Below are 13,549 nucleotides of genomic sequence, written 5' to 3' on the forward strand. Positions count from 1 at the left end.
CAGATGAATTGAAGGTAACAGAGTTCTGATGCCTGAGTTATCAGCAGTATGTTGTCTCCTACTGTTAATAACACGGTATCACACTGAAAAAACCCTTTGTTTTAATTTGTAAGTTCCTATTACATTTTAAAGCAGTAGTAGACTGGCAGAACTATCCAAAGCAGGCCTTTTTAGAATCAAGTCCCATTTTATTCAGTAAAGCTTAAATCCAGCACATGGTTTTTAGAATTGCAGTCTGTGTAACCTAACTGAAATGAAAATAGCACAGCAAAATTGTCAAAAGACTGACTGAAATTGAGAGTGTGGGCTTTCATTCTCATAGCATCTTACAATAGAAATACATTAAATTAATAGGACTAAATTATAGTTCATAGTCGATTCAGGCTAATGTGGTGCTGGGTAATGAATGTGCCCAAGGTATTCCCCCTTAGTAATTCACTGGGGCCTAGATATTTTGTTGCTCCAGAAATATTTTTTGAAACTGAAATCAGCGCTCATCCTACTATCTGTGAATAACACTGTACAAGTCAGCATAAAGGTCCCATTTCACAGATTTGTTCAATTACTGTAATGCAACTATGATTTCAAACCACTTTTTACACCACTAGTAGGGATAATTATTTTGTTTTGGTCATGCCAAAATGACTGTACTAATAACAAAAATTAACATTCAGTTACAAAAAACAAGGTAAATTTTCTCTTAAAGCCAACAGCAGTTTCTTTATTTCTTTCTGTATATATAGAAGCAACAAGAGAATGCTTTCTAAAATATTTGATGAACAAGTTTTTGACAATAAATGTTCTATGTTTAAAGATCTTCACACACAAGAGTATCTTTGTAATCATGAATGGTAGTCATTTGCTTTTAACTGGCCATGTCCTTCAACTCATAACAATATATTTAGATTGTCTAAATATATTGTTAACTAGAAATATCAAAACAAATGCCTTTTCCCATCATCTAGTAAGTCTTATGTAATTCTTTGACAAAAGCAGTTCTTAATTTTATTTTTATGTGAAAGCATTTGTTTCCCTTTTTGTTAATGTATTCAAGGGTTGAGGTAGAAACCAGTTTCTAACAGCGCACTTAAAAATGCAAGATTTAATAAATCTGTCTGCCTTGGAATGTCTAGAATACGAATGAGTGAAAGATGCTATAAAGTTTCATGGTGCTTCGTGTAGAAAAGCTTGCATAGCTAATGCAGTCTTCCCAAATGCCTGACAATAACTGTGCTAGTGTAGGGAACCATAAACTTTTTATTAACAGAAGTTTGCAGTGGCTGCATTACTTATGTAGACTTTCCAAACACATGGCTATAAAACTTTAAGATGCCCTACATTGTCACATGCTATTTATTACCTTTGTTGAGGGTTTGTTTTCTTTTATAAACATCCCTTGGTTTCTCATGTTTGAAGAATATGTCTTAGCAAGACAGAAGCCTTTGATCGCACTATTTTGTTCAGTATTTATAAAGTGAACTATATAAGCATTAAGGAGGATATTCTCAAATTTATACAAAATTTAGTTAAATTACAGGATTTTTTTGGAACAACTGGCCATCTGGCAACAGTTCTAGGTGGATCATTAAACAACTACTAATTTTGTTATGGTTAGAGTAAATTTTCCAATTAATGCTTAATTCAGTTAACCAATTAGTTTAAATGTGAATTGATGACAATATCTATTAAACAATATTCACCCATCTATAACATCTATTGTTAAAAATATTCACTATGATTTTTTAATTATAGGAAAGATAAAGCAGAGCTATAATTTGGCCCCCTTTTCTTCTCCCCCCCCCACCAGTTATTGATGTTGAGTAAACACCAGCCTTTCTGTACATAGACAGATCAAGATCCATCAGTAAAATTCTTCTAATGTGACAAGTGATTTTCATTGTTTTCCTCTTCCTGTTGCAAATAACCAATCCTCTCATGGTCCCATCCATTAGATGGCTGATAGAAACTGTTTCTGTCAGCAGAGATTTTCTGTGGGACCTAAGAGAAGAGATAGTCTCAGTGGAGATGCAGGGCTTGGAGACTAATCCATATGAGGAAATACTGAGAAAGCTGTGGATGTTCCATCTGGAAAAGAGGAGGTTGAAGGCAGAGGCATAGATGGGCCATACTGCGCCTGGTGCACACTCTACAATTTCTGGCCCGCCCCTTGCCCCTTGCCCCCCCCCTGAAAGTGCAGGCTGGAAAAAGCGGCCTGTTCACTTGAGGCTAAATATGGCCTGGTGGGAACTACATTTCCCAGGAGACCATGGGCTCGCAAGACCTCCTGGAAAGTGTAGTACCCACCAGGCCGTTTGCAACCTCAAGTGAACAGGCCGCTTTTCCAGCCTCCATTTTCAGGCTGAAATAAGATGAGTGTGTGTGGGGCACTGTGGGGGAAGGCAGGCAGGGGGCGATTTTCCATCCCCCCCAGGTGCACACCCAGTGCAAAGCACACACCCCGCCCACTTGTAGCTCTGCCTCTGGTTGAAGGGGGACATCATTGCTCTCTTTATATATTTCAAATGCTATCACTCAAAGGAGGACAGGGAGCTGTTCCTTTGGCAGTAGAGGTAGGACCTGCAATAATAGGAATAAATTACAATCAGAAAGATAGTGGACATTTGGATTTTTTTTATAGTAAGAGTAGTTCAGAAGTAGAATCGGTTTCCTAGGAGATGGTGAACTCCCCCTCACCAGCAGTCTTCAAGCAGCGATTGGATGAATATTTGTCAGGGATGCTTTTGACTGATCCTGAATTGACAGAGGAATGGACTAGATGGCCTGTAGAGTCCCTTCCAGCTCTATGATTCTATGTATCTAAGATGGCTATTGCCAGCATTCTGTAGGTTAAGGGTTATATAAGACATAATTTTCTCTTGAGGGAATATCTTGGAAAAACTGGAAACTCTGACAAAAATTCTGAAATTCTTAGTGACTCAAGGATCAAAATCATGTTATACCAACATTATATACTGCAAAATGTAATCTCAACAATCATTGTAAAATTTAATTTATTCACTTTGATATGCAATATATGTTTAAATATTTCTTACTCTGTTGGTCCTAAGTGTTACCGTTCATTTTGAAACAGAAATGTATAATAGTTATACTTCATTTGTTTCAGAAAGTTATTTAATATGTGCTTCCTTTTTCTAACTGACCCTTCTCGTCCATATTTTGTAGTGTCCCTTGCTTCTAGCACTGTTGGCCTGGCTGGTCAGGTTGTCCATACAGAAACCACAGAAGTAGTGCTGACAGCTGACCCTGTTGTTGGGTTTGGAATACAGCTCCAAGGTAGTGTGTTTGCTACTGAGACCTTGTCTTCACCACCTCTGATTTCATATATTGAGGCTGACAGTCCAGCAGAAAGGTGAGCTACTTTGAGAAGGTTCCTTGTGTGTATTTTGTTGCTAAGATTGTCTTTGCAGAAGCTTTCTGCCAGTTGCTTCCAGATTTCTGATGAATAATTAAATGTATGTTGTGGTGAATATGATATGGAATATGTTCCCTGTCCCAACAGTAATTTTTTAAAGTCTTGTTCAGGTATGAAAAGTATAACAACCAAGAATGCCTTATCTAGAAGACTTCCTTTAACAAACTGCTGAGGACTATTTTAACATCATTTTTTCTAATTGAGTTGCTAAAGTATTCAAAGTATTTAATCATTTTTGATGCTAAACTGATGACAAAAATTTGATGCTAAACTGATGACAAAAATCAAATTTTAAGAACAAATTTTGGATTACATAGTCTAAACAATTCCATATAGCATAAAATTGGCCGAGCTGTTGGACGCCACCTGTTGTTCGTAATGGAAGTAAAATTAGAGCACTGTGTTTTAAATGCTAAAATGTATGTATGTATGTATGTACGTACGTACGTACGCATGTATGTATGTATGTATGTATTTAACTGTTTTGTGTATTTGTGTGTGAACCGCCCTGAGCCCTTTGGGGGAGGGCGGTATACAAACCTCATCAAGTTCAACAACTTTCTTGGCATTTTCTTCTATATATATATAGAAGAAAATGCCAAGAAAGTTGTGATTGTTATACCACGCTTCTGTTGCATGGGATACATTGGATTTCTTTGGCTATGGTTTTGATTTGTTATGAGTTATAATGCTGGCTTGTTTTGTTGTGACAGGTGTGGCATCTTACAAATTGGAGACAGGGTGCTGGCTATAAATGGGATTCCAACAGAAGACAGCACTTTTGATGAAGCTAATCAGCTCCTCAGAGATTCTTCTATCACCAGCAAGGTCACTTTGGAAATAGAATTTGATGTTGCAGGTATGAATACTCAAGTATCTTGCTAGAATCATAGGTCGTTTCCCCACTTACCTCGACCAAAGGTTGCTGTGCGCTACTCCCAGTGCGCGTCATTTCTGGTGTGCTCCCGGGCTTCCCCACGACCCTGTTTCGAGGAGCACCAGAATGACGCGCACTGAGGGGTGTGTGACAGTGGCAGCGTCGGGGCGGCTGCGTTGTCGCCACCCCTGTAGTGGGGAGTGCCGGGTGACCCCGTGCTACTTGGGGAGAGTAGCGCGCAGCAGCAGGTAAGTGGGGAAACGACCATAGGTGGATTCCGCATGGGCCAAAAACAGTGGTGTGAAAACGGTGTGAGAATGGTGTAAAAGGGTTTAAAATGGTGTAAAAGGGTTTACACTGTTTTCACACCATTTTCACACAGCTGTTTTTGGCCCATGCGGAATCCGCCTAGTTGGAAGAGACCACAAGGGTCATCAAGTTCAACCTCCTGCCATGCAGAAATACACAATCAAATTTCTCCTGACAGATAGTCATCCGGCCTCTGTTTAAAAACCTCCAAAACTCTCCGCCACACTCCAAGGCATATGTAGTCACTGTGGGAGAAACTGTATTACTTGTTACTAACCAGTAACACCTTTAAAATCAGTGCTTTAAAGCACCTTTAAATCAGTGCTACATCCACAATGCTATGCAGCAATAAGCCCTTCTAAGCCAAAATCTTCAGAGGACTTGGAAGTGTGGAATTTCACTTAGGACAGGCTCTGCCAGTATGATATTACATGGGTTTTATTATATAATCTCATTTTTTACTTTTTTAACAATGTGATTTAGGTTCTTCACTATAAACAGCAGAATCATAAAACATTTGCTGTGTTAAATTGTATCAATCATGTATGTTATTTCTAAGGAATGGGCAGGATGTGAATGACAAAAAAAATTGTAAATATGGTTAACCCTGGTGTGCAATATAAATAACATTGCTTTTAATTACAGAGTCTGTCATTCCAAGTAGTGGCACTTTTCATGTAAAACTACCAAAGAAGCATAATGTAGAGCTTGGAATCACTATAAGCTGTAAGTAAAAATATTTGTCATTTTTTTGTATCATATATAGGTTTGGAACCCATCAAAAAGATTTATATGTAAGGAGGAGATTTTTACCCATTTTTCTCCTGAGGTAGCCCTCCAGCTCCCCTTTCCTATTGGTCATGGGGATTTCCTATGCTGTAACAGAATTATGTATTGCATTATCTTGAATTTTATTTTGCTTTCTAGGTGCCTTTGACCACAGAGTAGATCAAAATTGGTTAAAAGTTTTATCTAGAAGCTAGAATGAATACATTCCTTTAAAGAATACTATCTGAACCTTTGATAAAAATTTGATGTTTCTTTCTATCACAGAGGTTTTTTTTAAAGTAAGGAATAGAATCTGAAGGAAATTAAAGGCTTAGGTCTGTCGGCAAAATGAGTTACGGATACAGGATATTAATAAGATAAAAATACATTAACAATCGCAGAAAGGTCAGAAAATGGTTCTTTTCTTTGACTGCTGTGCAACTTTAATTAGTCACTCATTATTGTATTGTAGTTTGAACAAAATATGTCCAAAGTTGTCTTCTAATGCTGTCTGGTTGAGATACATTTTGCAAACAATGCTGTCTATTTTAAAATCACCATCTGTATAAATCATGTCCTTATATTCTCCCTTTAAATTCAGCATTGGATTTCTTGCTTTCCTTGAAACGTTGAGAATACTTTATACCATCTCTTTCTATTTTATCCTCACAGCAACACTTTGATGTAGGTTAGAGCTAGAGAGTGTGATTGAGCTGTGGTTATTCAACAAGCTTCCCAGCTATAGGTCTCTCAGACTCTAGTCTGGCACTGTAACTACTACAGCTTGCTGGCTCTACAATTCTTCTAATAGGGATAAATCTCAGTTGATTTCTGCATTAAATTTCTAAAAGTTATTTAATGAAAATGTTTAAGCTCATCAGGTAACAAGTTCACGGGATCATGAAATCCTTGAAGTTAAGTGTTGATTAGCCTTTGTTTGAGACTTGCTCTGTTCTAGCTAATTAACTCAGACATTAATCATGATGATGTTGAATAGGGTGAGAGGTTTTACCCTAGCTAATTTCTTTAAGTTATATTCAGGGTATTTATTTATTTTACTGTCTAAATTCCAAGTGGCTTAGTTTCTACAATATGGAAAACAGCTCCAATGTAACAATAACAAGAGCTGTATGATATTTTTGCTGTAAATTTTGGGTTGCCATCCTTCAGGTGGGGCCTCAAGATCCTTCAGGTGGGGCCTCCTGGAATTGCAACTCATATTCAGACTACAGAGATCAGTTCCCTGAAGAAAATGGCTTCTTTGGAGGGTCGGTTGTATGACATTATACTCTGCTTAAGTCCCTCCTTTCTCCATACCATGCCTTCTCCAAGCTCCACTCCCACATCTCTGAGAATTTCCCAACCTGGAGTTAGTAACCCTATTCATGATGCTGAAACAGTTTAGGAGAATTTTGCAAGATCTGTTAATACAGAGTTTACTTTATTTATGTCCCACCCTAGTTCGGCAAGCGAACAATAGTTTCATAACATAAATATACATAGAATCAGTAAAACCATCCAACAAGCAATACATCGCAGTTTAAAACCTCTACAATTAGAACATCTTGGCGCTGCAGATCTCCCAGGCACGCTTCTGCACAGGCAGCACGCCTTTCCTTTGCCTGCCCCATTGCCGCCACCCCCTCACCCTCCTGGGTGACTTGGCCTGCGACCCGCAGCACCAACTGCCTGGTGCAGGACTGCCTGCAGAGCAGTTTCCCCTTCAGTGCCACGGGGCGAGCCAGGAGTACTCCACTTCCAGGCCACTTGCAATGGAAGACCCAGGGGGTAGGGGGTGATTTTCCATTCCCCACATGACTAAATGGCCTCCGCCTGGGGACATTTCACCCTGGGCAGTGCGCATCTGACTATCTTTTAACATATTTAGTTCTTTCACCTCAAAATGTGAGGTGCTAAGTTTTAAACTTATTTGATGTGATGATAGCGTTATACGTGTACAAGAATGTTCTGATTTTTCAACAATAAAATGTTGGAATGTATACAGATATATCTTCAAATAATTGCACCAAAATATGCAAGCTGGTTATTCTTTGTGGGTATGAACAAAAGGATAAGTGCACATAGCTGAAAGTTATAGAATAAAGTGTTTTAACTATGTATTTACAATGATTGTCAATAATTGTGCAAATCTACTGCAAATTATAACACCACATTGGATAGTTCTCAGTCTGGAAAGGCAGTGTATCAATAGATCACATACATAATTTTTCAGGAATGTTTTTAGATCGAAGTAGTTATTCCTTAGAATAGGAGAATGGTGTGGGTCATTAGTTCTTACAATACAGAAGTTCCCTGGAATCTTCAGTTAAAACAAACATAATTTTATTGTATGTGGCCATAGCTTTTACAATAGATCAAAATAAAATACAAAATATAAAAATAAAATAAAATAATTATATAAAATACAAATCATATACATGGTGAAATCTCCAGTTAAAAGAATCTTAGGTAGCATGGCTGGGAAAGATCACAGTTTAAAAGGCACTACTGATTAAATAGGTAATACTGATCTTGAAGGATAAATGGCCTAAGCTTTATATATTCAATAGGTTTTTAATATTTCTTGTTGAAATGACAGTTGTTGAATTGAGAAAAAATGTAGCCCTAATAAGACCTGTATTAGGACACTGAAAAAGAGAAGGCAAATGAATCAACCCACAAGATGGTTGCATGTGAGTTTCATAATAAAATCATTTGTGCTGACCTAGAAAATAAGCCGTTTCCAGACATCCATCACTTCGGCCGGTCCATGCGGCGGCATATATGACGCTGATCGCGACTTACCCCACGGGACCCGCTCTCTCGCATCGAACTGTCCCAGTAGGGGCGTGAGGAAGACGGCGCAGTTCATGCGCAGAGGTTGCTGCGCCCGCCCAACCTAGGAATCAGCCTTTTACCGACCCTCCAACCTTCCGGCACATCGCCCAGGCCAGGGGACACGCCCTCCTGCCCTGCGCAACAGCTCTGGAGTCGCAGGGCAGGGAAGGCGTGTCCCCTGGCCTGGGTGATGCGCCGAAAGGTCGGAGGGACAGTAAGCCATTCGGGAAAGGGGAGAATGGAGCAAGGTTCAGAAACAGCGGCTTTGCTCCGCTCGGGGGTTGCAAGGCCGCTGCTGCTGTGATGCCGCCGCGGCAACCGTGTGAACCCCTCCCCAAGGACACTGTTTTTAGCGTCCCTGGGACGCTGTATTCCGCTCGTGCGGAAACAGCCCCAGTGTTTTCATTGCTGGTTTCTCAGTTTTAATAATTCTGTGTAATAGTCATTTTTAATAGCCTGCATTTTTATTACATTTTAATAGGAGCTAGTGTGGAATAGTGGTTAGTATGTTGGACTAGGATCTGGCTGATCCACATTTGAATTCCCACTGTGCTGTGGAAGCTTGCTAGATAGCGTTGGGCCAGTCCCACATTGTTAGGATAAATTGGAGAAGCAGAGTTGAGCCTTCATTGGGGAGAAAGACAGAGTATAAAGTAACTAACTAAATAATAATTAAATGAAGTCAAATTCCTTGTACTGAAGAATGTGATGATGCTCAAGTCACAATCTAGTCTATATATTTCTTGGTTCATTGAACTGCATTCTAGATTGCCTTTTGGTTGTTGTATGAAGGAAAACTTAATACATTTTAGAAGGTTTTAAGATTAAGTTATTGGCATATTATTTAGAAATATAACAAGAATATTACTATTTCATGCCAGTATACGTTCACTGAGGACTATAGCCTTGTTCTGCATACAACATTAATCTGTTTTGAACGCATGAAGCTGCCTTATACTAATTAGACTACCAAAGTCAGTATTGTCTGCTCAGACCAGTATGGTTGTCCAGGGTCTCAGGTGTCAGTCTTTCTCTTCATATATTTGCCTGGTCTTTTTAATCCGAAATGCCAGGGGTTGAACCTGGGTCCTTCTGCATGCCAAGCAGAAGCCAGAGCCCCTCCACAGTCTTCATGGATGCTTCTGTTTTATTTGGCATTCCTTCACTGACCCTCCTGCCTGTTCATATGTTTTATGTTTTAGCTTATATAATGTGCAGTTTTAAAATCTTGTTTTAATGGGGACCCCAAGTTATGAAGAAAGGTGGCATAAATTGAGTTTTAAATGAAAAAAATAAATACCCATATATGGGTTTGTACTGGCTAAAGCCATTTGAACCAAACGTAGTACTAAATATGCTAGATACAGGATTGTTACATTTAAAACAGATCAGTTTTAAGAAATCACTAAGGAATACAATCTTTAAGAGAAATAAAGAATTCCAATTTAATCTAATGTGCTTTCTATCCCTATTGATTTTAAAGAGAGAAATGCAGTATAGATCTTGAAAAGATCAATTTTTATATCACAGCTACTTTATCATCACCAAATATTTTAAAAGAGCATTGAAAAATGTCCAAAATGATCTATGTGCTAATGTAATATGAAGATAATTTCATACAACTAGACATTATTCTACACCACACATGAAATATATCAATATCTCATGTAAAGAAAGAAACTCGTGTTTCATGGGGTCTTTGCTTCATGTGATATGGAACTGAATTTCAGTGATCTTTGTCCAAGTACAGTGTTCCTAGTTTCTGTCTGCAAAGTTAACCATAAAAAGAAGCACATAAGGCTTATTTATATCATAAAATCTTGATACTTTTGATGTCTTTCTGCTTTTTGTTAAGCTGTGAATGAACTGTTGCTTCCATGGAAGCCAACAGTACAATGATTCAGAGTACCCAGGATTTGTAACTTTCCACAATTCCAACTGAAATTGTTAAGTATCATGCAGCAATCTAGAGTCCTGATATAAAGCAATTTGCCCTTTAGCACTGTACAAGCCTCCTGCATTTAATTATCAAAACTTTTTAGGACCACTAGTTGTCTGCTATGAGAAGCTGAGCTTGGCAACTGGAGGGAAGGTTAAAGAGTAGCATAATGAGCATGAGGATATCTCTTCCTGGGAAAATTCAGAAGCAACAACTGTAGGTCTATGAATTTCTGAAACTTCTTTTGTAACCATGGTATTTCCAGTAGTTCCAAGAGAAACTGCAGTTGCTTCCAGGTTTTCTCTAGAAATTAGGTCATCATGCTCACAACACCAATGAGTTTTTATTCCCCCTCCCCACCTTACTGCTTGGAGTCGCAATGGGCATTAGAAGCTCAGGGCAGGGGATTCACCCACCATATCTGGGGACTTAGTAGCCTGTCTATGCTGGATAAGTTTGTCATACCCCAACCAGGGGTGAGGGATCCCCTGTTTTGGGCCTCTTCCCCTTGTGCCATTCAGCTGGCTGGCAAGGGTCTTACCAGTGGTGAATTGAGGTCTGACCTCAACATTGTCAGTGACATATCAGTGTCACTTCCAGTACTCACCAGACATAGAATAATAGAATCCCAGGATCATAGAGTTGAAAAAGTCCATTCAGACTAACTTTCTGGTCAATGCAGGATCAGCCTAAAGCATCCCTTACAAGTGTTCTTCCACCTGGATCTTGAATACTGCCAGTGAGGTGGACTTCACCATTTCCCTTGTTGCTGATTCTACTGCTGAACTATGCTGACTGTAAAAAAAATCCTAATCTACTGTTGGAAAGAGCAACTCCCTGCGCTTCTCTAAGTGACAGCTTTTCAAATACATAAAAAAGAACAATCATGTCCCCCCTCAATCTTCTCTTTTTCAGACTACATATTCGCAAATTCCTCAGCCTTTCCTCATAGCATTTGGTCTCCAGCCCCCTGATCATCTCCATCGCTCTCCTCCACTCCTTCTCCATTCTGCCCACTGATGATGTGGAGACCCTCTGGTATTTGGGCAAAAACTCTATAGTAAAAACAGCTTCTACCATAGAGTTTTTGATGAGGATGTGATGGAAATGACATTAACATATCATTGATGACAAAGGAGCTCAGCTTTAGTTTGCCATTGGTAAGTTCCCCCCACCCCCTTCCCTGCCAGCTCTCAGGATGTGCCAGGTAACCCTACTGCTGTATTAGATATATCCCTATTCTGCTTAGATGGGAAAAGTCACTACTAAGCATTTTATATAAAGTATGACTGTTCATTAGGATATCTTGCTGTGTAATCAGGGACATCTAAGTTTAAAACTGCCGTTTACATGTGTTTTATTTTTTTCAGCTCCATCAAGTCGAAAACCAGGAGACCCTCTTGTTATTTCTGATATTAAGAAGGGAAGTGTAGCACACAGGTAGGAACTTTCAGGCTGGCAAAAAAAGTTACTATGCTGACTACTCTCATACTCCAAAGATTTTTAAAAGATTCACAACTTGTAAATGTTCTATGTAATATTTCTAAATCAAGTGAAACTCTTCTGTTGGATGCTTTTAATCTTCCCTAGTTCAAGACAGAAAACAAAATCATTGTTTCCTTTTTAATTAAATCGTTAAAAAAATCTCAATGGGTACATTTGTGTTGATAGCATTTGATAATTAATCATGTAATGTATTCCATTTGTTAACAGAACTGGAACATTAGAACTAGGTGATAAACTGCTTGCCATAGACAATATTCGACTGGATAACTGTTCCATGGAAGATGCTGTTCAAATCTTGCAGCACTGTGAGGAGCTTGTAAAGCTAAAAGTCCGGAAAGATGAAGATAACTCTGGTATTCATAGTGAGCTACTTTAAAATTTTTATATGCTCCAAAATGTATCTTAGGTTCACTAGATTGTTTTTATATTATAATGTTATATATAAGTATATGCATGTAAATTAAGGTAGTCAGTGTCTTTCTATATAGCCTGAACATTTTTGAACTCTCAGGCTCACTTCCAAGGTGAATGCTTCTAGAGAACAGTTTTGCCAGATGCTGGGAAATCTAAGTGCTGGCCTTGATTGACAAACAGCACAAGTCCTTTTTTATTAACTCATCTTATGTTTATTTATTTAGATATTTATGCCCCTTTTTATTTATTTTATTTATTGGTTTTCTATGCTGCCCTTTCCCTCGTGGGAATAAAATCCCTATTTAAAATCATAGTTTAACCTAATCTAAAACCCAATGACAATAGATATTCACAATACTTCCCAGTACAAGGAGGGTAAAGGGGAGGGAGAGGGGGAACCAGGATGGTGTGAAATCAAAGCTGCCTCAACCATTCACCTGGTGGAACAGCTCTATCTTAACAGGCCTTGCAGAACTGCATCAGAGACCTGGGACTCACTATACCGGACATTCCACCAGGTTGGGCTGAAAGCTGAATATGCCCGGGCACTGGTTGAGACTAGTTGGACATCTTTGTGGCCAGGGATCACCAATAGATTTTTATTCACTGACTGCAGCGATCTTTGGAGGACATACCCATAAGAACCTTTGCTGCTGCATTCTGCATAAGTTGGAGCTTCCCAAGGGTAGCTCTGCATAGAATGAATTGCATGAATCCAGTCTAAAGGTAATCACTGCGTGGATCACCATGGCTTGCTTGCCTGCTCACAAGGAGTCATATGTCATATGAGGTCATATGTCCCCCAGCAGCCACCATTTGGTCATAACCTTCATCCGAGGTTATAAAATAGTCTAGGGAGAATCCTAGGGGTTTGATTTCATTGATAATTAGCTGGTCCCACGTGGAGCAGAAGGTGTCAGCCAGCACAAGCAATAATAAACTGTCTGGCTTAGCTCTGAAATGGAGATGTAACCAGTATTTGAGAGTAAGAATCCAGATTTTAGATGTAACAATATTTAGGTCAAGCTCCAGGCAGATACTATCATATGCCACACAGTTGGGAACGCCCACTAGTTGATGGAGAAAATTGGATTGAATATTCTCGAGTTCTGTGGTGGAACCACCAACCCAAATGGGAGCTTAATATAGAATTAAGATTCTTGTTGTAAGAATACCCCTCTCATAAATGGTTTACTTGTATCCCAAATTATGGTTGGATCATCTACTGAATTATTATTAGTTTTGAAGAAATCTTTTAAGCTTTTCTCATAGTGTTTCAACTTCTCATTTTGAGCAACCACTCTTTTAATCTCCAATTATTTTGTTTATGTCTGATTTTTATTCCCCACTGAATTGGGTTGTAATCTGATATTAATTTGGGTAAAATCTTAATTTTCTGCATTTGTGTATAGAATCATCCTGATGTCCAAATCATATCAATTCTTGTTAATTATTTTTGTTTTTT

The 13,549-nt window shown here is 38.8% G+C and overlaps 1 protein-coding gene across 8 annotated transcripts in view; it reads left to right on the forward strand.

Moving 5' to 3' along the window:
- The window catches only part of GRIP1 (glutamate receptor interacting protein 1), a 275,878-nt gene that overhangs the window by 237,172 nt on the left and 25,157 nt on the right, over window positions 1-13,549 (forward strand). For 4 of the 8 annotated variants that reach the window (XM_048500227.1, XM_048500230.1, XM_048500233.1 and 1 more), the window contains 5 exons: window positions 3,184-3,370; window positions 4,147-4,292; window positions 5,265-5,345; window positions 11,535-11,604; window positions 11,878-12,032. In XM_048500227.1, the coding sequence (XP_048356184.1) occupies window positions 3,184-3,370; window positions 4,147-4,292; window positions 5,265-5,345; window positions 11,535-11,604; window positions 11,878-12,032 (639 nt within the window). The remainder of the gene's footprint in view (window positions 1-3,183; window positions 3,371-4,146; window positions 4,293-5,264; window positions 5,346-11,534; window positions 11,605-11,877; window positions 12,033-13,549) is intronic. The other 4 variants (XM_048500228.1, XM_048500232.1, XM_048500229.1 and 1 more) reach the window with 1 other exon arrangement.

The sequence above is a fragment of the Sphaerodactylus townsendi genome, linkage group LG06, assembly GCF_021028975.2.
Source record: "Sphaerodactylus townsendi isolate TG3544 linkage group LG06, MPM_Stown_v2.3, whole genome shotgun sequence".
NCBI classification, from domain to species: Eukaryota; Metazoa; Chordata; class Lepidosauria; order Squamata; family Sphaerodactylidae; genus Sphaerodactylus; species Sphaerodactylus townsendi.